The sequence below is a fragment of the Convolutriloba macropyga genome, chromosome 14 (genome assembly GCF_964194025.1).
Source record: "Convolutriloba macropyga chromosome 14, txConMacr16.3, whole genome shotgun sequence".
Taxonomy (NCBI): Eukaryota; Metazoa; Xenacoelomorpha; order Acoela; family Convolutidae; genus Convolutriloba; species Convolutriloba macropyga.
The window spans coordinates 25164755-25189610 of NC_134481.1; the positions used below are offsets into that span (position 1 = coordinate 25164755).

General features: G+C 36.7%; 3 protein-coding genes across 6 annotated transcripts in view; 1 reads left to right on the top strand and 2 right to left on the bottom strand.

Annotated features, from left to right (window-relative positions):
- Nucleotides 1-4224, bottom strand: part of LOC142353074 (GDP-fucose transporter 1-like) — a 55281-nt gene extending 51057 nt beyond the window's left edge. For all 4 annotated transcript variants that reach the window (XR_012761023.1, XR_012761022.1, XM_075405269.1 and 1 more), the window contains exon 1: nucleotides 3914-4224. The gene's annotated coding sequence lies outside the window, so the exon portion shown is untranslated. The remainder of the gene's footprint in view (nucleotides 1-3913) is intronic.
- Nucleotides 4225-7461: 3237 nt separating this feature from the next.
- Nucleotides 7462-15884, bottom strand: LOC142352961 (zinc finger CCCH-type with G patch domain-containing protein-like). Its single transcript, XM_075405120.1, has 3 exons — nucleotides 14784-15884; nucleotides 10470-10666; nucleotides 7462-7974 (listed from the first exon to the last, which is right to left on the bottom strand). The coding sequence occupies exons 1-3, from the start codon at nucleotides 15829-15831 to the stop codon at nucleotides 7531-7533; spliced, it is 1689 nt and encodes a 562-aa protein (XP_075261235.1). The 5' UTR covers nucleotides 15832-15884; the 3' UTR covers nucleotides 7462-7530.
- A 749-nt stretch (nucleotides 15885-16633) lies between these two features.
- On the top strand, nucleotides 16634-24529 carry LOC142353076 (uncharacterized). The gene is made up of 3 exons (XM_075405270.1): nucleotides 16634-16966; nucleotides 23610-23829; nucleotides 24120-24529. The coding sequence occupies exons 1-3, from the start codon at nucleotides 16831-16833 to the stop codon at nucleotides 24439-24441; spliced, it is 678 nt and encodes a 225-aa protein (XP_075261385.1). The 5' UTR covers nucleotides 16634-16830; the 3' UTR covers nucleotides 24442-24529.
- The last annotated feature ends 327 nt before the right edge of the window (nucleotides 24530-24856 follow it).

The window sequence follows — 24856 nt, forward strand, 5'->3', positions numbered from 1 at the left end:
AAAGTCAATTGCAAGAAGCCAGGTCGCAAGAATCATCGATAGAGACGAAGAACTAAAAAAACATAGCAGGACAAGTCCTGGCGTACAATTCAAAGAATTTTCATTGATTAAACAGAAAACTAGACAAAGAGCGGACTATGAATGGATTGGGAAAACCATTTGGAAAAAAATCCGATCCAAAAAATCGAAAAAAGTAAAAATCAAAGTGAAATTGCCTCATGTGAACAAAAAACCACTAGCGAGAAAGCGAATTTTTGTTCAAACCCCGTTTTCTCACTCTACTTTGAATTTAGAGCGAAAAAATTTCACGCCGCAAAACCACTCGCTTTTTCGCTCCATTTCCTGTTTGGGCGTGACCACAGTCACTACTCTAAATCGACTTCAAAAATCATGAAAATGTGTGAACAGATCTTGAACAAAATACAAAGCCCCAATACAGTTCAAATTCTTTGAATTGTAAAAAACATAGCAGGACAAGTCCCGAAATAAATCCAAAGAATTGGATTACATTATGACCACCAGATTATCATTAACTCCGCTTTAAAAGGCAAGTGATAGCTGTTAGTAATGAGGCTAAGCAATAAAAGAACACCAGAACAACAAAAACAAGCAGGACCGAAAACTCAACATTTATTTTTTGACAAGACAGAATCAACATCAAAAAACAACTGCTAAGGACTCAAACTACCAACTATATTCCTCTATTTTTCATCAGCAAGCTGACAATAAATGTCGATGAGTCCTCTCACTAAAAATATTAAATACCAAGACCAAAATAACCAAAAATTGCAGTAAAATTCGACGAAACTTTCCGAAAACACTTAGTATAAAAGTCACCAAACGTAACCACTACCGAGGGGTACAATTAAATCAATTATTTGATTCTTCAATGACCACCGTTGAGACCTGTTATTAATGAGATTAAGTGATAAGACAGCAATAAGTACAAACATTACAAAATAAAAAATTAGTACGATTTTTTCTTAACAAAACGAAGCGTAAAAGTCACAAAAAGCAATAGCTATGAACTGAAATGACTTGCCATAATTGAGGCCCTTTTAGCAACCAATGAGACCTGTCGATAATGAGACCAGGTTAAGACGACAAAGTTGAAAAAATAAACTCGCAAAACTCAAGAAAGTCGATAATTGTTATTGAAAACAATTAGTGTCAAAGTCTTAGAAAGTACTAGATTTGAACAGAAACGATTAAATCAATATACTTAACCCCTATTAGCAGCATCAAAGATTTGTCCCCAATGAGATTATATGATAAGACATCTAAACACAATAAATAATTGCAGAACTCAAAAACTCACTCAAAAATTTTGAGAAAAAGTAGAGTTAAAGTCATGAAAACCACTAGCTAATTCGCTAGAATTCGCTAGCTAATTCGATAACCACTAGAATAACTCGAGCCATTAATTAGGTTCTTTTATGCGTCAATAGCAACCAATCAGACCTGTCAATGATGATACTAAGTGATAAGACAACCAATAATTTTTCTTAAAAAAGGGGGCAAAATCTAAAACTCACTAATGTATTATGACAGTAAATAGCGGCAAAGTCATAAAAAGTTTTAGCTGCCTCTTAATGAATTCACGCAAAAGCAAACAGGCCCAATTAAAACACATATGTACCGTCTTCAAAGCACTGAAGGAGAGGCATCTCTGAAAAGAATTCAAATTGACGCACCTGAAAAAACAACCCATCTCAAAAACTGCCAAATTGTTCAAACACCAATTTCTCACTCCACTTTAAAGGTATTTTGATAGTCATGCCTCAAACCAAATCGATTTTTCGCTCTCTTTACTATTTCAGTGTGGCCGAAATCACCACTCTAGATTTCTCACTGACGTGAAAAAGCCGAAAAAAGCGTGAACTTTAAAAAAAGACAGCGCACCAATACAAATCAAATTCTTTCAATTTTGAAAAAACCACGATGTCCCCAATAATAGCCGCTATCGCTTCGCGGCTATTCAAATTAGACAAACTCTATGAAACATTCTTAAAGATTTAATCGTGATGGCTTTCCACTTAATTGTCGATTCCGGCGAAATAATTTTGTTAACATTTATCTGTAGAACAAAGCAAAAGACCTGTTCAAAATTATACAGGAAAAAAATATTAATTTAAATCGGACAAACCAAGAATCTTTCTCAATCTTCTTAAGTTTTAGGTTGGAAAAACTTTTCGAGGCCAGTGAAATTTGTCAGCTATTGAAAAATTGCTGGGTTCTCCTGATTATAGAACCCCCACCCAACTCAGTGGTCATATGACGTAAGCCCCCGCCCCAACTACGCAAATATACCATAAAAGGGGCTATAATTTTGTGGGGCGGCTAGAATGGGAAAAACCGCAATTGTATTCGAAATAATAGGTAAAGCACCGTCTACAAGATAGTAACACAAAAGGTTTGACAAACAAAAATTCCTTAAATTAGACAGTTGAAACTTTTAAAACTTGAGCGCAGTATAATATATACTGAAAAGAAACAACAATTGGAGCAGAATATTTTCAGAAGATAAAACTGGCCCCTACCACATATTAGAAAGCAATGAGGTATATTCTGGTTGGCCCTCCAACATAGTGGGCATATAACTTTTACGCCCCTAGGTGCACGTGCTATTTTTACATAATATCTATATAACAATACAAAACTTTTAAGTCGGGGCAAAACACAGAGCAAAAACAGCATAAACCAAATTGGCAAACAAAGCAAAAATCACTTCATGAAGATCTTAGCCAGAAACAAAATCGAGAAAAGTTCAAGCGCAAACTAGAAATGACCAAAAAAATACAGTAGAAACATTCAAAATATGAAGCAAAACTTGTCAAAGCCCTGATGATAATATTCTCTAAAAAGATAAACATCGATAACTTTAAAAGGAAAGAAAACACAGATAAACCAACTAGCGCACTCATTTAATTTTATTAGAGGTCAAGAGGCGTAACGTTTGAAAACAATTGACAAAATTAGCTCAAATAAAAAACTAAGCTGAAATTTAGATAACTGAAATCGAATAGAGCCAAGATTTACAACTCATAATTTCAAAAATGTTTAAAAGTCCAAGACAGTACATATCATAAAATCTTTGACCAGTTTACTTCTGAATTTATTTACGGCGCTCGCTTCATCAATATTTAGCGCAATACGCTAAGATAAAGATAAGTGATTGAATTGTGCCCAAAAATGCGACATTCTTGAAAAGTTTCATTCCGACAATGGAACCGAGAAAAATGATAAAATAGTCATTTTTCAAACGTTGGCATTATCGCAAAATTGGATTATAGTGATAAAACTGTGAATATATCAGGCTCTTTAGCAACCATTTAACTTTGATAAAACAAACCACAAAATTTGGACAACTAAAAAACGAACTTTAAAAACACCTTGCAATTAAAATTTCACCACTCGAAGGGTTCAATTGATATCACTCAATTTTGTACGATGATTATATCCATCGGCTAAAACTAACAAAAAAACGGGTCTAGGTTACGCGAGACTGCTTGAAGTCATCGAGAAAAAATGGCTAACATCTCGAACCACGCAGTTCGAGATGTTCAGCCAGAATTCTACAGAGGGCCTTCTACAAAAGCACGGAACTTTGCCTGAAACACACATTTCGCAAAATTTAAAAAATCGAAAGTTAATTGAGTTTAATTTTCTGGTCGCGTTTATAGGAACCTTTAGAATTGAAACTTCGGGTCTTTCCCATTATAGCCCCCCCCCCACCCCCAGCTTAGTGGTCAGATAACCTATAGCCCCCCATCATGGTAATTATACCAAAATCGGGGGCTATAATTTAATGGAGGGGGGGGGGGGTAGAATTGGAAAGACCCGAAACTTCTGTCACTGAGGACTTCTGGCATTTTCAAGCCTGCATGTGCGTGTTCTATATGTAGTTGCTTACCACTTGTTTCGTAACTGCTCTTGTATCCAGTGCTCTCCAAGGTTCCGCAATTAATATTAATAGTATTCAATAATGGCAACAGTGATCCACAAGTGTCAAATGCAAACGGAATGTTACCGGTTTACGAATCAACAAATTGTATTGTAATTAAACAAAAGATTTCGTTGCTGAGGACAAATTTATCGCTACAGAAATAATACACACTTTGTTCCAGAGCAGAATCAGAACCAAATCTGAAATTACACAGCAATATCAAATTAAAACGTAAATTATTAGTGTTAGCCAGAGGACCAAATTTGAGAAAAATGGTTGCAGAGCGTTAAATAAAAAGCACGTGATTTATCGTGCACTTCAGACGCCATTTAAATTACAATCTATAAAAATTCAAGAACATCATTTAACGCTCCGATATTTATCTATCTCTTAGGCGTCTTGCGCAAAGAGTAATCACTGTGCAAAAAGATGGCACCTCAGATATGATGTAATGGTGAAGTGACTCTGCTTGAAGTCGCTGAGAACTTCTGGCGTTTATCGAGAACCGCGAAGCGGTTCGAGATATTAAGTCAGAATTTCGAAGTGACTTCTGCAGAGTCACTTAACCATGCTTAAAACACGAAACGCTCACGTTTTAAAATGACGAGAGTCAACGGAAGTCAACTTCTAGCTAAGTAGCAACTTCCGGCATTTTAACTTCTGGCATTGCAGACTTTCGGCATTTTAAAATGTGCACATGAGTGTTTTAACAGCTCGTAAACCATTGAATTAGTCAGTTAAAGTCTTTATCGAAAAACATCAAAACAGTGCAAAAGCTAGAAACTCCTGAACTCAGCTAATTTTTTCTTTCTTTTTTTAAGAAGAGGTAATTTTCTTTTTTTGCAAGATCATCCTTTTATATGTAAAAACCGACACCACTTCAAAAGCTTTTCCAAAAAATAACCAAAAAGCGCCCTTTTGCTCAATGTAGATAATGGCATATTTCCAATTTTTTAGAAAAGCATTATAAATTGATTACTTCATCACGTGTAAAATCTTGGTTAACAGCTGATCGTTGTTGTTATTATACAGTTCAGTTCAAATAATCAAAAGATTCACTGTCGCAACGACCCATATGATAAAAACAAAATTTTGCGCTCCCTTCTCTTTGGTGAAGCAACAAAACAATTCAGTATTGATTGTCTCCTCTCATTGGGTGACACAATTTAAAGAGAAGACTCCCGTTATAACATGTGAGATAAGGATACAAGGTGTGCTCGCGTTTCATATTTGCATATAGTCTAGGGTGTATTGCAATCAGCATGATTGCGGCCCGCGAGTAAATATATCCGATACTTATTGAGAAAAACCTACTGAATGCTAAAGATAAACCAACAGGCTGCAAGCTTCTGGTATCAGCCAGAATGACAATTCGTTTAAAGGTCTTACGAATGGGTCTCTGAAAAGCCCCCAACAACACAAAGTCCAAAGGAAAAAATTGAATTCCGACTTTGCTACTTTTGTGGGCGCACTGTTCGTACTTCTTGTGAAGGAAACCACTCTTCTCCACCGCATTTGCGATAAGGTCTGATAACAAGGTGAAGTTACGTTAACATACGAAGCTGCTGGTTGACCCGAATTCCATACAGCTAAGTCTTGAGTTGTCTGGCACAGTTAACTCTTCTGCTCACTGATGGCGGACAACTAAGCTCCAGAGCAAGCTGATATAACTCTGTCTCGTATACGATAGAGCCGAGCGATCGTATAAACCCGACCGTGGCATGGCACCGCATGGTCGCCCATTACATTTAGAGTCCCAAATTTACAAATGAATATTGTCTCTCGTGATCATACAATTTAACACCTACTAGTCGATATTTAAGGGCAGCACAAAACTTCCGGGGAAAAAGAGTTCTTCAGAAGGGTTATGGCCCCCTTTTTAAAAAAAATGTGACTTGCCGATATTTTTAACGCAGTTTGGGTGTTATGCAATTCACTTTCAAGTTTGCAGTACTCATTTTTGAGAAGAACACGATGAATACGCACATAATTAAGACACAGGTTCACCATTTAGCAAAATACAAAAAATCTAATCGTTGAATATGCAATTCAATGTTTTCCGAATTTCGTTTTAATAGGAGTTGCAAATTTTAGCCATCATTGGCTGATTAACTAATTTTGTTTGCTTGCTTCTAAAAGGATTTTGTTTTTAAAAGTGGGAGAGGAACTATACATTCTAATTTGGCCGATCAATAAACTGATCGTAGCGGTCGCGAGTGGTATCACTGCTGCTCAAATTATGCTTTATTATGACAAAATAAAATTAAAAATGTGCTCAATGACAAACGCATTCATTTTTACGATGAGGACGCTTTTTGAAATGATAATTTGCAAAATGCCAGATATTTGTTCGAAAATGTATTTACATAAAATCCAGCACCAAATCAAGTAGTTCTGGTAGAACTGCAATTTATTTTCAAGAGAACTGCCCTCAAACCTTCTCAGACAATCTTCATAGACTAATGCGAGGGACAATCGAAGCTCCACTATCTAGCAAACAAATTTGGAACAGCAGTCTTGACTAGTCCACTAAACGTTTCCAGCGTTTTTTTTCGTTTCCAGCGTCATTCCCCATTTATTTCTGGTTTTTCTTAATTTTTTGGACAAAACACTTACCTATAAAAGCCGCAAAGCCATTGTGTGGGTTTTATTGACACCGTGGCTGACTAAAATCTAAGGGTTTGGAATATGTTGAGAGCTATTTTTTCAAGATAAATTCAAATTTTTTCGACTACGTGCTGCCAAGTAGAGATTAAATTCGAGCATTTAATCACGTAAATGAAGCAATAAATGGGTGGCTATAAAGGGTAAACGTTTAAAGGGTTTTTTCACGTGCGGCTATTAACTCCTGTTTTAACTATTTAAAACATTAATTTCTATGACTTCGGCTTTTTATTTAGAAAAAAATATTTGTGAAGATTTTAGTTTGGTCAGTACTTTCTGTTTTGCGTTCCCGTCATAGTCTCATAATTATCAGGTCTCAGGTTCCCCTGACTTCTTAATGAAATTACCTTTGTCTACAAGAACTTATTTTTTGGTTACAGCTTATGGTTTTGACTGGCTGCACGTTTTTTTTTCTTTTCATCTTTTTTATCTCATTGCTGACAGATTTCATTACTTTTCGAAAAAAGCAAAAGTCAACACACACACAAACACAGACATAAACCGAAACGTCGGATGAACTGCTCTCGAACGGAAGGTCGGGGAAATTTAATTTATTGGGATGTAGCTGGGAAACAATTTTTGGGTGCAAAAAAGAGATCAATATGGTGAAAATTTCGTGAAAATCTCAACGAAGCTATATTTAAGTAATGTAATATTCTACACCTATTGTAAAATTGACATTGTATTGAAATTAATGTCAGGAGAAATAGATAAAGTTCCAACATTAGCTGAGAATGTAGATGTTCTTTGCCGTAGATTAAATGTAGCAATTATTGTTGAAGTAAAAATTTGAACGAGCTTATGAACCGTACCTCGATTCGTCACCCGGTAGTCCTTAATTTTAGAAAAAGTCTTAGCGAATCATTAAAAATTCTATATAAGAAGCAGACAACTTAGGAGATAAGAATAAGCATACTATTTCAGAAAGAAAGTTCTTTGCGGGCCAAATTTTTAGCCAGCATTTTCTCAATAGTGCTCACTTGTAATTTGGACTGTTCAATATCTTTTCGCATTGTGAGCATTTGGTGAGCAACAGAAGCGTAGTTGACCTCAGCCTTTCTTTGCAAACTGATATAACCGTTAGTTTTGCGATCCAATTCTGCCCGCTTTTGCATTAGTAACGTGTTCAGTTGAAGCTGTGACTTTCCTGCGCACATTTTATGAATTTGAGATATCGAATTATTAACTGACGACTTTTCTCGGTTGGCATTTTCAGAGGTTGATTTATTGTTTTCACTGACTTCCGCATTCGTCAAGTCACCGGATCGAGCACCCACATTTTTATTCATGAATTTAAACACATCACCGCCAGATTTTGGTTTACTCTTTGGGTTAGCTCCACCTTGGGTGAATCTCCAATCCGCCTAAAAGAATACAGTAATCAGTCTCTCAAAAAAATCAGTCTGATGCATACGAGAATTCATAGAATAAGGACAGAAACAAAAAACACATGAAAAAACAAAGACTAAAGAGTCCTTGATTTTTGAAACTTAAAAATCAACTTTAAAAAATGAAGTAGAAAATCAAATACATTTCCTTATCTAGCATAAAATTTTATAGCTATCCTCTTGCATAGATTAAAATGTACAGACATAATTCAACGACTGGAAACAATAAATATTTTGCAAAAAATTTGTCGAAAAAACTTCCGAGGAAATAGTGAGTATATATTTTTTTACTCTTTAACTGGGAACTGAGAAGAGTTGAAAATGAGAGCGGAGAACGACGAATTGGTGCTGAATTCAAACACTGGAGTGCTCTTTTTGTTTAGATTCATTGATTTTCAGTGGTTTAGCGCATTTATAAAATTTATATATTAAAAATTGTGCAGATTTTCAAATACTGAACGCCACAAAATCATTCAATTATTAGTGAACGGAGAATAGGATTTCTGAAAGTGTACAAAAAGACATTCTAGTAATTAAATCCAAAAAACAAACCAAAAACTGAGAAATGTTTGACAAAAAACTGCCAAAATCGGGCAAGCAAGCGTACAATTCTAAAAAAAAAACAAAAATACCTCAGGTTTGAAGAGGCATTTAGTGCGTGAAAAATCAAATGTAAATTGTCATATGCCTAATTTTTGAAAAAATTGAAAAAATCCGCTTTAGGATTCAAAAACTAAGAAATTAATTTAAAAAAGCCAAAAACGAGTTAAAAAATTGAGATATGTGCTCATTTAGAATTCAAAACGCATTATTAGACTCCAGTATCAATTGCAGTATCAACGAGATTCACACATTATTACAGCTTCTACTGAAAATTACTTCTACAAAAAAACTTAATTTTAAGCAAATAAAACTACGCGAATTGGAAGAAAACACGGCTAAAATGGGTTACCTATATGCGGCATTCTGTCACAACACAATTTTTGAAGTCAAAAAGTTATTCACTGAACAAAGCGCATGATCACAAAGTTCTCTAGCTCCGAAAAAGTTACACAGCAATTTTACTCTTTCGATTTTAGGTCAAAGCGCCATCTGAACGAATGGTACAGCCGGTAAAAAAAACCTTAACATAGCTGGCATATTGCCAGAAAATAGCCGCAATAGCTTTGTAGATCTGCAGTCTCAAAAAGAAAGTAAGAATGAATAATTTTAGTCGTTTCATCAAGAACTGAGATTTAAAATTTTGATCAAGAATCTGTAACTTATTGCTGCTTCTATTCGCTGGTCTTAAATAACCTTCAATTAGAGTGACACACATTCAATTGACCTTATCTCTTTGAATTAAAGTAAAGAAAAGTTGATTTCAAAGTGAGGAAGTCATTTTTGAGAGCGAGGTAAGTCAAGTGTGACCAAAAATTTAATCACCCGATTGAACAAAAAATTCGCTCCAATAAGAGTAAAAAATGACGTCACGCACGCAATTCACTTGAAAATTCATGAACGAATGAACAAAAAGCAGATTTGAAGCGATTGTGACGTCATATGGTCGTAACAAAAATCTTGACGACAAACTAAAAACATAGCAAGACAAGTCCTGATGTACAATCAATTCAAAGAACTTTCATTGTCTTAAAAAAATTAGACCTAGAACGGACAATGAGTGAATTGGGGAAACTATTTCCAAAAATCCGAAAATTAAAAAAAAAACTGAAAATCAATGTCAAAATGCCGCATGTGAACAAAAACCATTAGCGAGAAAGAGAAATTTGGTTCAAACAAAAAACCAGGCCTAGGTTGTACTATGAATGGATTGGGGAAACGATCCAAAAAATCGAAAAAAACACTGAAAATCAAAGTGAAATTGCCGCATGTGAACAAAAAACCACCAGCGAGAAAGCAAGCTTGTGTTCAAACACCGTTTTCTCACTCTGCTTTGAAATAAGAGTAAAAAAAATTTCGCGCAATAAAATCACTCGCTTTTTCGCTTCCTTTCCTGTTTCGGCGTGACCACAATCACGACTCCAATTGACTTCAAAAATCATGAAAATGTGTGAACAGATCTTGGACAAAAGACAGAGCTCCAATAGAATTCAAATTCTTTGAATTGTAAAAAACCCAAGATAAGGCCACTAATAGCTCAGCTATCGCTTCGCGGCTATTAAAAACCAACACTCCTCTTCGAGTCGTAAAAAAAATCAAGGACACCGCAATATAGCTCTGCTCAGCTTACAGCTTTGCAGCTATAATAAAACTAATACCCCAAAAATGTATTGAAAGGCGATTTATCATGAATAAAGACCTCGATTAAAACCGAATCTCTTACTCATGAAGTAATGGAGAATAGCTAACACTTTAAACAAATCACAATAAAGGGTTATCTGAGAATCTGAATTTCTATATCGCTTGTCAAAATGATGGCTTTAGCGATTTTCAGGCTCAATGCAAGTGGAGATTGTTGGCATTACACCTACCTGATCTGGGTTCTTGCTTTCCCCAAAATCAACCTGGGCCAGTTTGGAATGTTTTGATCGTGAAATATTTTCTCCCACATTCCTCACTCTCTTAGCACTCTTCAGTCGCATGCACACATCCAGTGACTTTCTCGCAGGCAAAATAGTCGCTTCAACTGGTAGCACCCTCCCTCCACTGTCCTTGCCAAGACCTTTCCCTGTAAGCAAAGCCAAACAAGCGTGAAGGTTACTCTAAGCTCCTTATTCTCATCAACCAAAAACATCTTTCTAAAAAGATAATGTCAGATTGCCAAAAAATAGCCGCAACAGCTTCTTAGCCATGCAGTCTCAAAATAACAAAGAAAAGAAAGAAACCTAAAAAAGTTTTTCTTATATTGTTGTGATGTCTGTAATTGATTTCGACATTTGTACAGTTGCCTTCAACCAAATTTCAGCTAGAAAATCCATATTTGACTGGTCGTAACCAAAAAGACGACCAGGAAATAATAAGCAACCACACAATTCTTGTACAATTCAAAAAAATATTGACAAAACAAAAAAATAGACCAAAAGGAGACGGCAGGAATGAAATTAGAAATCCACTAAAGAAAAGAAACTAGCAAAAAAGCCTCCGAAGCCAAAATGACGAACGTCAAATAACCATAATCAAGAAAGCAAACCTTTGCTCAAACACGTTTTCCAACTCCCCTTTAAAATTTAAAAACATATCTTGAAGACAACTGAATCATTAGGAATAAAACTTTACTGAGGACCAAGCCAAACAGCCAGTCAACAATCCATTTATCAGCCAGCTATCTATTTAATTACAGAAGACGATCTGAGGCATCACGCCTAATATAAATAAATTGAGTAACGCAAAATCTATGAAATATAATTGTGTTAAGTTTCGACTACAAAACAATTGTACTGCGCGGTCCACAGCATAGTTATCTTGCGTTTAATAAATTAATCCCCTCGAAACAGGCGAGACAAAATTAAGATAATAAGGAAAAACGAAGAAAAGGACAACAACAAAGGACCTAAATAATTAACGTACTATTTATAAAATCCAATATTGTATTTATGAATATTAAATCGTTGACTGTTCAAACGACAAAAAACAAACACTTCACACAAAAAATAAAGAAAGTTTTTGAATTAAAGCATGTCATTTTTTGGGATACGAACATCAATAGAATACTATAGAATAGCTCCGACGGAGCAAAAGAACCAAGGCAACAATTCTGAAAAGCACAGAAAACAAAAGAAATAGACAGTTCGAATGTTTTACTTAATTTGACACCATTAAAAACATAGCTGGCAGATTGCAAGAACATAGCCGCAATAGCTTCGTGGATCTGCAGTCTCAAAAAGCTAGTAAAAGTCCAAAAAAATTCTTTTTAATAAAAGCTCAATGTTAAATTTTGACGAAGAATCTGTCAAAGAATCCTAATATTGCTGCTTCTAAGAGCTGCTCTCAAAAAATTTTTAATTAGAAGGGCGCACACACTCACTTGACCTTCTCTCTTTGAATATAAGTAAAGAAAAGTCAATTTCAGAGCCAGAAGTCATTTTTGAGTGAGGTAAGTCACATGTGACCAAAAACTTAATCACGCGAATGAAGAAAAACTCGCTCATTTTGAGTGAAAAATGACGTCACGCACGCAATTCGATGAGATGATTGCATGAGATGATTGCAATTCGATGAGATGATTGCATGAACGAGTGAACAAAAAGCAGATTTGAATTGGTTGTGACGTCATATGGTCGAAAGAAAAGTCTTGACGACGAAACAAAAACCAAGAGAAGGCGAATAAAAGCCCCAGCTATCGCCGTGCTATTAATGAAAGTGACCAAAACAAACGGAGAAAATTCTAATCAAAATTAGAACAATAAATCAAAAAATGTATTTCAAAAATTTGAATTTGCCGTGCTCCTGTGAAACCGGTGCAGCTCTTAGAATCCGCACCTCGGTCAATTCCTTCAGATGAACAGTTTGTCTCGTTTTCGTAACGAAAAGCCCAGTCGATCGCCATAAGATCGAATCGCAAAGAGATCAACATGAGCAAAAGTAAAGTTCGACCAATATTGATGTAAAACTGAATTTTCAAAGTTGAGAAAAACAGGAAGGCGTCTGTCGCGGCTATTTTCCGGCAATCTGCCAGCTATGTTAGCTTTATTCTATCTTTCACAGTCTAATTGTTTTGTTTTATGGTTTCGTTTCTTTGAAAAACCTGTATGCTTGTTATTCTAATCTTATATATATTACAAAATTAGTTACAGAAAAAAAATCTAAGATTAGAGTAACAAGCATACAGATTTTTCAGAGAAACGAAACCGTAAAACAAAACAATAAGACTGTGAAAGATAGAATAAAGCTAACATAGCCAGCAGATTTCCGGAAAAATAGCCGCGACAGACACCTTCCTGTAAATGAAACAATTAAGGAAATAGGATCGACCACCAGTCCTTTTATAGACCATTAGACCTTTTGGGTTAGATTCGGACTGTCAATTTCATGACACATACGGTCTATAAGAAAAAGCCCTAAAAGAGCTTCTTCAAAAATGATATTCGAAATCATAAACTCAAGACTAATACTCAAGAATTAGGGCATATGTTTGGCACTATTTAGATGCACGCTATTGATCTTTAACTAAGATCATAAAAATTAAAGTTCTTTAAGTGGGTTCAGAAGTCATTTTTTTAGTGAGGTAAGTCACGCAATTGACCTAAAAGTAGAAATGACGTCACGGACACAAATTTTAACTCCAAGGCTGCAGAGGTCACTGAAAAAGTCAATTCCAAGAAGTCAGGTCGTAAGAATAATCGATGGAGACGACGGAATGAAAAAACCACGATGTCCCCAATAATAGCCGTTATCGCTTCGCGGCTATTAAACAGAAACAAATCAGTCCTTTATTGAACAATCCAGCAAATGAACCTCGAAAATCCCAGGAATGGCCACTTTCGGGGAAAAAACAACAGAATACCGTCCGTCGAAATTCTCTCAAACGACTGGCGAGCAGTTTATGGAGGCTATGACTAGTTCAGCGTAAGCTAATTGAAGGGCGTGGGTAAACATGTTGGGGTGGTGAGCGCAGGGGGGAGCCTGCTGGGTTACGGGTGGAATGAGGTGAGGAGTGGGGTGAGGACTGCCCTTCACACCATGATTTTACGTCTCTTAAAGTTTCGATGAACCGTACAATTAGAGACTAGTCAGCCGTAGGGCACTAAAAGAACTCATACCCACTGGGCGTTACCTGCTTTTGAACACGGAAAGCGAAACGGATCAGAGAAAAAATCGCATAAAAAGACCGCAGGACATTAACAATCAAAAGTTTGAAAAAGCCCTGAAAACCAAAGTCAAATAGCCGAACGTCAACAAAATCTCACTGATTCCTTACGCCACTCTTTTAAAACTCACGTAACTGCCTTTACAGTTTACGGACGACTAAAATCATCACTTTTAATTTCTGATTTAACATATAAACTTACATAAATTATACATAACTTTTGCATAAATTTTTTCTCACGCAATGAGGGGGGAGAAAAATAACTGAAGATTGGATAACATTACTACGGACGGAAATTGGAAAAAGGAGATAGGTGACACTTCTTCGTAAAATTTCGGAGAGAGTTCAATCGCATGTAAGGTCAATATACAATATCAATGGGCCGGGTTGTCTCAGTCATTAAACGCTTTAAAAAAACTCTTAAGTGTCCCAAACGAATTATTTGTAGTTCCTTTTCATCTGAGTGATCAAAATGTTGAAAACCAACCTGATTAAAACTTAATCTAAATTCCCAAAAAATTCTCTAGTTGCACCGACCGTTGTCAATTTCAGTTCTTCGTAAATGAACAAAAATCAATTGCTATTGTTTCACATTAATTAAGCAAGGCAGTAAAATGACGTCCCAATGTAGCAGATGACTTCTGTTCCAGTAACTTATAACTCGCAAGCTATGAAGATGATGAAATATAAAACCGGAAATGATAGTTGTTTGTTATTACTAAGTAGGGGAACCAAACAATTGAATTACATTAGGAATACAGAATACATTAAGAATAAGAAGAAAGATAGCAAATAACTCCCAGTCGGATCAAGCGTTATCAGGGGGCTTTGTCTCCGTGAAGGGATTTATTATGGAAGACAAAAACTCTTGGTCTCTTCCGTTCTCACACTGCCTCCAATCGGTTTTTAAAAAGAGAAACCAGAAAGTTTTTTTTTCCAAAAAAGTTTTTCCGATTAAATGGGAATAAAACGGTCCCCGAAAACTGAAATTATGGTTGAAATTCCCAGCAAACATTTTTCTAAGGAAATATTTGAGTACCTTTGACATATCCCATTTTGGAAAGCAGTTTCGATCCAATCCCTTTTGTGTAGCTTTCCCAGCCTCCGAAATCAGCATCAAAGGAGGAGTTTACTGATTTGGAGTTTGCATTCACTTTTCCATCTGATTCATGCGGCAAGTGTGTCTTGCTTGAACACGATTTCGAAGTTTCACTTTGATCATACTCTTCTTCTGTATCTGATATTTCGGAAGTGGAGTTATTAGAGCTATCTCCAGAACTTTCATCTTCCCGACTTGTAACATCCTTGATGATTCGTCTGGAAACAACTCTCTCCATTGGCAGCACGAACCGTTTAAAGTTATCATCAGCTACTTCAATGACAACATCAGATTTGTCTTCTGTTTGTGATACCACAGAAATTATTCCCTGACTCCATAATTTGGTTTCGCTTTCAGGTCTGAAGAGGACCCGTCGACCAAGTTTCAGCGCACGATGCTGGAACCCCCGGAACTTTCTTAGCTGACTGTACTTAAGTTTGACGCCGTGGGAGAATTTACAAAACTTTCTTTCACAAAAGGGAAAGTCGAGGCACGGTTGCATTTTGTCGTTCAAAGGTGTTAAATAGAACACCGACAATACGTCTTCACGGTCCGGATTCTGGGCTGAGTTCGTTTGAAAGTAAAATGCGGGCAAATATTCGACTTCTCCATTCACGTGACGAAATGGGGCCATTACCTTAACAGGCTCTCCTGTAAAGTCCTCTTCAAGCGTTTTCTCATTTTCACTTTCATTTGATGAACTTTCACTTATTTCTTCCGACTCTTCGAGTCTAACGGGATAGTTGGTTCCACTCACAGGCTCTCTAGGATCTTTATAACTACGTTGACTGTTCAATTCAATCTCAATTTGCTGTTCTGTCAGCGCTATAATATCGAGCAGATCTTTCATGACAGAACTAAGGTCATTATCAGATGCGTTTTGTTGAGATTCGTCCTTATCTGAACTAGAGATCACTGCCATAACTCGAGCTAGCTTCCGATGGTACGAGTCCAGGCAGGCCTTCAATTCCTTCACCTTATCACTCATATTCAAATTCTCGCGAATTACATCCCAAATCTGAAACGCAAATGATTATGCGGGGCGGTCAATAATCAAACTTAAAGCTCTACAAAATGATCAAATACTTCAAGCATAATGAAAATAGCTGGACAGCTGCAATTGCAAGCACTAGGCGAAATTTCATCAATAGATGAGCCACAAGGGAAAAAAATTCAATTGAAATCCTTGACAACTGAGGTAAATCCTCATACATCTATTCGAACACACTAATAGGGTCCAAATGATTAAATCTTGACGTCCGGGCTTTGAGTTTGACGCATAAACTGTCACTGAACTTTGAATTTTATGTTCGTAAAAGCTGAAAAAAGTGCAGCTTCTTGACGGAGTGCTTTCTGGATTCGTTTCAGATTTTTCAAGCAATCAATCAAAATAAGTTTAAAATCAATACATTGTGCGAAAGGAAACTTGGTTTATTCATCAAGCTTTGCTGATCATACTTTGCTCAGATGCAATTAATCAAACTTTTTCACGAGACACTTTCTCATGAGGAAAAAGTCATCAAATTTCAATAGAGGTGCCCTGTGTGCAGTTATTCACAAAAAACTTTTGTAGATCATTAGATCAATTCATTGGTTCAGATTAATAAAATCGTCAGAGAAATATGAGCACAAACGCCCTGTTCTCGTGACACACTACCTCACTACTCTCATTCAGTCTTTATACATATTACATCTGTTATAGCACAAAGGTTATTTCACTTTCTTCTGTTATTTCACTGTCTAGATCAAACCAACCACACATTGACATTTGCTAATTTACATTCACTAATATCAACAACATTCACACGCACTATCATCCAACCACTGTTCAACTTCACTCTGTTTTGACTACAATTTCTCACCTCATTTCATCACTGCGTTATAAATAACAATTCGAGGTTGATACTGAAATTAGCCGTACAGCTTCAGAGATTAAGTTGAGATATTTGCGCTATCTATAAAGCCATATAGGCTACCCGTGCGACCAATGGGCTCTGTTAAACATTTGGGCGAAAGTTGTACTGACGAAAGTTGCTTAACAGGAGATAGCAGCAAACACGAACACCAACAACTCAATCCAGATTCAACGACCATGCCAGCTTTGATTGAGAAACGATACGAAGGTAATAATTTCAATCGGAATGAAAGTACTTTTTTATTAATAACTGTATACATGGAATTATTTAATTTAAAAATTGAACGTGTCACCTGATAACAATCAGGACAAAGTACTATGAGCACAGAACGACCCACCGAAGGGTTAATCGCCGCAGTAATAGCTACCGTATTCTTAAACATAATGGCCCACACAAAATGCCAAAAAATAAGATATTGTATTAATTGTCAAGCTGAGTACATCTCTTGTGCCCACTACAGTGAAAGGTTAAAATATTTTTATTTTTTTAAATGAATTATTAGGTGAAAAGTATCAAAAGTTTACAATTTCTCCTTTCAACCCGGAAGCGGTGATCTCCGAATAATCTTCAGAAAAATGCTTTATTTGGTTGAAGAAAAACAGAAAATCTTCCAAAATTTTTACCACAGAAACAGTAAAAATCAATTTTCCAACAGCAGATATTATACTTAAACAGACAAAACCGTAACATAGCTGGCAAGATTGCCAGAAAATAGCCGCAATAGATTCGTAGATCGGCAGTCTAAAAAAAACAGTAAAAAAGACAGACCAAAAAATTCGTCTTTTCATTGAAGGCTGATCTGTTATATTTTGATTAAAAATCTGTATAAGTTATTGCTGCCTCTATTAGCTGATCTCAAATAACCTTCATTTAGAGTGACACACACCCATTTGACCTTATCTCTTTGAATTAAAGTAAATAAAAGTCCATTTCAAAGTGAGGAAGTCATTTTTGAGAGTGAGGTAAGTCAAGTGTGACCAAAAATTTAATCACGCGCATGAAAAACACTCGCTCCACTAAGAGCGAAAAATGACGTCACACATGCAATTCAGTTGAAATTGCATGAACGAATGAACAAAAAGTGGCTGTGACGTCATATGGTCGTAACAAAAAAACCCTGACGACGAAATAAAAAAAACCTAGAGAAGGCCAATAATAGCCCCAGCTATCGCTGTGCGGCTATTAAACACCAAATTCAATTATCTGTAAAACTTATTGAGCTTTACTTTAAAAAATTGAAACTGACACATTCAAAAACAAATTTTTTGTTTAGTATTAAATTGCTTTGGTAAGCTGTGACAGAGCCTTGAGCAGTGATTTGATGTGATATCGCGGGAACATTAATAATGAAAAACTGGGAGCCCTTCAGTAAAATTTTGCTTCCATTACACAGGTCTATGACGTGGCCAAAATTTTAATTGCATTGGGATTGTTGCTTTTAGAATTACTTTTTTATGTTTCTGCTGTAGGGCTATGTGCTTGATGGTTAGTTAGACTGATTAGCAGCCTATTCAAAAAAATGGCTCAAAGTAATTTGGGGCCTAAACTTGCAAAAATGTCAGTTTTGCATTTTTCCTAGATGGGTAGAGAGACCCCAATTTTCTTAAAATTTAAAACCATGATTCCTTAATAAAATATCTTTCAATTGAAAAATAAATTTTTGAAAAAGTTGTGGAACTTTCAGCTGCTATTGTTTCTCGTATCCAATATCCTATTACAAATAGAATTGGTCTTAGTTTTGAAAATGAGCAATTTGGAGAGAAATTTGAAGATGAAAAACGCCATCATGTCAACAATGGCTTTGCTTCACATCATTTCGCGGCTCTTCACGAAATACGTTTCACGAAAAAAAAACGATTTTACGTTTGGCTCTTCAAAGCAGATGAGGGCATAACTCAGAAAAAAACCGACTTTTTAATTATAACATAGCCGGCAGATTGCCGGAATAGCTGCGAAATAGACTTGCGTGCCGTAAAATACAGACGGAAAAAGATACAGAAGTGAGTTGATAACAGTTATCGCCGCCGCCTATAAAACTTACAAGTTTATTTCAAAGGAGGTTGTTTTTGGGTGCAAAAAAACTTTTCCCTGTCGCGTCTCGAACCGCCGATCTCCGGAATAACAGCCAGTCGCCTTAACCACTAGGCTGTCGGACCATACAATCTGTATTCTTACAATCAACTTTGTTTTAGGAACAGATTCTGTTTCTGAATAACCGCAACTAGCCAAAATAGCTAATTAGTCATTTTCGTAATTTCAATATTAGAATAAACTATTAAATTTATTTTCGAATTTTGTCATATAGGGTATACGGTCATTGGCTATTTTGTCGTGACACAAAAAAAATAAGAATGGTCAGCTACATCCAGTTAAGTTTGTGTGTGTGCGTGAAGAGTTGATAAATGACTGCTAGAGAAAAAGCAGAAATTACTTAGTTACAAATTATTTTCGGAATTGAACTCAAGGTTTCGGGCCAGTTTTAAAACCTCTGAAAGTGAATTGAGGCGGAGACTCAAAAATAGCAATTTCTGGGATCTATTGTTTTAGCCCCCAATCCCCCCCCCCACCCCCCCATCTACAAAATTATAAACTGGTAGATAGCACGTTACTATGTAAAAAAAATTACACGTGCGCCTGGGCGTAAAAGATATAAGCCCACTAATGGGGGGGGGGGCAGAACAGAATAGATCCAATTTTCGTTGTGTTCAACAATTATCTGCTTCAGCTTAACTACTTTCCAAAAGACACTGCCAAGTGTCTTTCTCAGTGGACAAGCTCAAGACTCAGTATTAAGAAGACAAACATAACCGACTAACGTACGGCAAATTGCTCTCAAACTACCGGCGAGCGGTTGGTTTCATCAGCAGCTAGTCACGGTTTAGTGAGGCTAGCTTTAGCTTAACTGAAGCGAAGTGGGAGTGTTTTTTTGGCTGTACGGGGCCCTTCCAGTCTGTGCAGGGGGGTGTGAAGTGAAAGGGGGCTGTGGAGGGCTGGGGTCAATTTCTTAGAACCGCCCTTCACACTATAAGTCTCCAACACAGTTTCTTGTGTATCGCATACTTGGAGACTAGTGAATTGAAAGGCTCTTGGAGCTCTTAATGCCCCTTGGGCGCTACCTATTTACCCCGTTTTTGAGGACGCAAAGTCAAATTGGTCAGACAAAAAATCGGTTAAGCAAAAAATCGAATTAAAAAGACCGACAGGACTAATATAACGGCTATAAGATTCGTTGGAGAGCAATTAACTAAAAATTCTTTTGAGAGCAATTAAAAAACACCTAATGAAATGTTTGATCCCCACACATTAAGGAACAGCGAAAACTTCTAAAAGTTTTGCACGCTGGCTGGATTTCAGCTATTTAGATCATTCTACTCGGATTTTTTTTAGTTCTGAATGTTTTTTTTGGAATCAAACGTGTACTCAGATTTATTTTGCGAGCTTTCTCCTGTTGTTCTCTTGACAAACTGAAAAATACCCCGTATTTGTCTTTCGCTGAGAATGAACTCAATCTGAAATTGGTTTGAAAGCTTCTTTATTGTCGAGGCTGTAACAATCTCTTGATAGTTTTCCTAGAATGCACATTCCACATTTCATGCATCCAGTTTCCCGCACCTCGAGCGAAAAACATTCAACAGGTTGCAAAAGTAATTGAGCGTTTCATCAATGACTAGCAAGCCCGCATAAGCATCACAAAATCATATCCGAACAGGTTTAAAAGAATATAGCATTTTTTCGTGGCAACTCGGGTTCGAACCCTTGCCCCTCGTTCAGCAGCCACAGCTCTTACCTCTTAGGCTACCGACGAGTATTTTTGGCGTCCATTACCTTATTTAAGAGCAACTTTTGGTTAAGCGACAATTTTGGCTTTGCTGTGATTAAGGTGCGCTATGTTAAAGGAGCGCAATGAATTTGCATAAAACGAGCTTCTACAACCAAATCCCAAATTTATTTCCGAGCACATTATACATTCTTTTCCTCCCCTACTTGGGCTTGAAAAAAAAACATTTTAAGAGCAGGCTCTTAGGCATGATTGCGTGGGCTGCATTCTTAAGGATCGTTAAAACATGTGAACATAGGAGCGCTGCTAAACATTGCGTTCAAGTGCGACTTACATTAAATATATTAGATGAGAGGGAGAGAAAGAAATGGAGAAAGAAAGAAAAGATAAAGGAATAAAGAAAGAATGAAAAGAACACATAAGTAACAAAAAAAAACAAAGAAATGAAGAGGGGAAGAAAAAGACAACCAACTCACCAATTTTTTATCCCAGTAAACGATACATCGTTTTCCTCCACGACTCGGGATCGAACCCATGCCCCTCTCTTCACAGCCACAGGCCTAATCCATTGCGCTACCGACGCCTGTTTCTGTTGTCTTTTGAACTGGATACATTCGAAAAATATTGGTCGATGGCTTTTTGTCTCGCTTGTTTTTGCTAAGCCGTATGCTTAATGAGCAAAAAAAACATTTGCAGATCAGGCACTTAGACATGGTCATGTAGGCTGCATGCTTAAGAATCGTTAAAACATGTGAAAATAGGAGCGTTGTTAACCATAGCGTTCAAGTTCAACTTAAATTTAATATATTAGATATAGAAGAATAAATAAGAAGGGAAATAAAGAAGGGAGCAAGAACGAAAACAAGATTCACCATTTTTGAGCCAAAAAACAGAAGCTGGAGCGATGATAACCGTTGCGTTCAAGTGCGACTTACATTTAATATAACAGATGAGAAGGAGAGAATGGAATGGAGAAAGAAACAAAAGATGAAGGAATAAAGAACGAACAAAAAGAGGATACAAGTAACAAATAAAAGCAAAGAACTGAAGAAGGGAAGAAAAAGACAATCAACTCACCATTGTTTATCCCAGCAAATTATAAATCCTTTTCCTCCCCTACATGGGCTCGAATCCATGACCCTCGCTTCACAGCCATAGTCTAATCCCCTTGCGCTACCGAAGTCCGTTGCGGTTGTCTGTTGAACTGGCTACATACGCAAAGTTTTCGTCAATGACTTTTTTGTCTCGCTTCTTTTTGGTAAGCTGTATGCTTAATGAGCAAAACACAATTACAGATTAGACGCTTAAGCGTGGTGGTGGTGTATGCTGAATGTTTAAGGGTCGGTAAACATCTCACGATAGTAGTTCTGTTAACCATTGCGCTCAAGTGCAATTTACATTCAATATATTAGATGAGGGGGAGAGAAAAAAATGGAGAAAGGAATAAAAGATGAAGGAATAAATAAACAACAAAAGTAATATATAAATTTAAGAAAACAAAGAAACGAAGAAGGGAAGAAAAGGACAACAAAATCCCAAATTTAATTCCGAGTACATTATACATCCTTTTCCGCCCCTACTTGGTCTTGAACCCATGTCCCTCGCTTGACAGCCACAGGTATAATCCCTTGCGCTACAGACGCCTGCTGGTGTTGTCAATCGGTACTGGCTACATAAGCAAAATTTTTATCAATGTCTTTTTTGTTTCGCTTGTTTTTGCTAAGCCGTATGCTTAATGAGCGAAAAAAAAACATTTGCAGAGCAGGCTCTTAGGCATGATTGTGTGGGCTGCATTCTTAAGAATCGTTAAAACATGTCAACATAGGAGCGCTGCTAAACATTGCGTTCAAGTGCGACTTACATTTAAAATATTAGATGAGAGAAATAAATGGAGAAAGAAAGAAAAGATAAAGGAATAAAGAAAGAACGAAAAGAGGATATAACTAACAAAAAAAAGAAAAGAAGAGGGGAAGAAAACGACAACCAACTTTCGAATTTTGTATCCCAGTAAACGATGCATCCTTTTCCTCCACCACTCGGGATCGAACCCAGGCCCCTCTCTTCACAGTCACAGGTCCAATCCATTGCGCTACCGACGCCTGTTGCTGTTGTCTATCCGTAGTGGCTACATACGAATATTGGTCGATGGCTTTTTGTCTCGCTTGTTTTTGCTAAGCCGCATGCTTAATGAGCAATAAAACATTTACAGATCAGGCACTAAAGCATGGTTGTATAGGCTGCATGTTTAAGGATCGTTAAAACATTTGAAGATAGGAGCATTGTTAACCATTGCGTTCAAATGCGACGTACATTTAAAATATTAGATATAGAAGAATCAATAAGAAGGGAATTAAAGAAGGGAGCAAGAAAGAAGCACAGTAGTGGATGAAAAACAAGATTCACCATTTTTGAGACAAAAAAGAGGCATTTTTTCGTACCGACTCGGTCTCGAACCCATGCCCCTCGCTGCACAGCCACAAGTCTACTCCTTTGCACTACCGACGCCTGTTACTGTTGTCTATCCGTTGTGGCTACATACGAAAATTGGTCGATGGCTTTTTGTCTCGCTTGTTTTTGCTAAGCCGTATGCTTAATGAGCGAAAAAACATTTACAGATCAGGCACTTAAACATGGTCGTGTAGGCTGCATGTTTAAAGATCGCTAAAACACGTGAAGATAGGAGCGTTGTTAACCATTGCGTTCAAGTGCGACTTACATTTAATATATTAGATTTAGGTCACGCAGAAAGCGTGAAATCAAGCGCGAAAAAGCCATTTAAGCAGTGACGAGACAGAATGTTCTAGAACAAATGTAAAACGAAAATGAAGCGTCAGACGACGAAACAAAAAAAAAACCAAGAGCACCGCAATATAGCTACGCTCAGCTTACAGCTTCGCAGCTATAATAAGTTTTATTCAGATGGATCGTAGCAAGATGCATCGTCAAACTTTTGGTCACTAATAAAATTTTGTACTCTCTCAATTGGTTGTTCGGGTATACAACAGGGCAAAGCCCCCTGCCCCTATTCATTATACACATCTGGCACATAAGATTAGCCATGATGATTTTCAGAAGTGTCTCCATCAACTCTCTACTTCTTCAAGAGAAGCAATCTGCGCTACTTGTCCAATGAATTAAGAGTCGCAATAGATGACTGCATTCTTGAACTGAGCAAGGTCCAACCACAGGCAGTGTTGAGGAACATGCGACTCACAATTCAGCCAGACCTTAACTCAGACGACAGGGCTGTGATTTCTTCTGGCAACCAGATGAACAGACTTGTTGCCTTCAGGTTATTAAACAAAATATTGAAACTTCCTCTTAAAATTTTTCATTTTACTTTCAAAAGCATTTAAAAAACTAACAGACGAGACTATCCATTACACTGTACATTTAAACAACTCAATAAAAGTGTTAATAGACTAAATATAAATGCTTATACTTTACAAGGAGAGTTCCGTTTTAGATAATAAATTTGAACCAATTGCTAGCTAAATTAAGCTTTTTTGAAGTACATTCAAACTTTATCCCCAGAATTTTTATCACTATAAAAACAGATTTCGAACCAGCAATAAATTTTAGAGATGCACACAAACTTGATGACGAAGACGAAACTCCGAAACTTGAACTTGTATGGTACAGAAATGGACCAGAATGTAAGAAGTCCCCAATTGTATTCCACATTCTTCCCTACGTAATTTTTGCCCTTATCGTGGTGGGAATTTACGGTTTCATCCTTTCACACTTTGTGCTACACGACTTCAAATTAAGAGCCCAAGCAGAAGGTGTCGTAACTGTAAGAGCTTATACAGCAGACTTGCATCATGACAAGTTGAACGAGTTCTACAAGCTTCCGATGGAAAATTCAGATGGAATGGTTCAATATCCGTACAAGGGGGATTAGTTTCATTCCATAAACAAGGACTCCAATCAGAAGTGTTCATAGTAGTTGATTTAAAACAGAATGTATTTTAATTCAATTTGCTAGAAAACAGTTTTTAAAGTTAAATACAAACTAATAGATTCTAGAAAAGGATGGACCTAGAACCATAGGTCATAAAGGAAACTAACTATAGGTAACAAAAATTGATCAAATGAAGCGGGCAAAAATAAAGAAACGTGCATTTAGAACTCACAACACAAAACAAGCAAACTTGGTAACGAGCGTTTGCATTTGTTCCAACCCGTCCTGTTATATCCCATTCATGATAAAAACGTTAGAAATGAACAGAACTTAACAATATACATAACGAAGCTCCAGTTACATCAAAACCCCCTGTAAAACTCGTCTGTGTAACAACTTCCAATACTAATGCAAA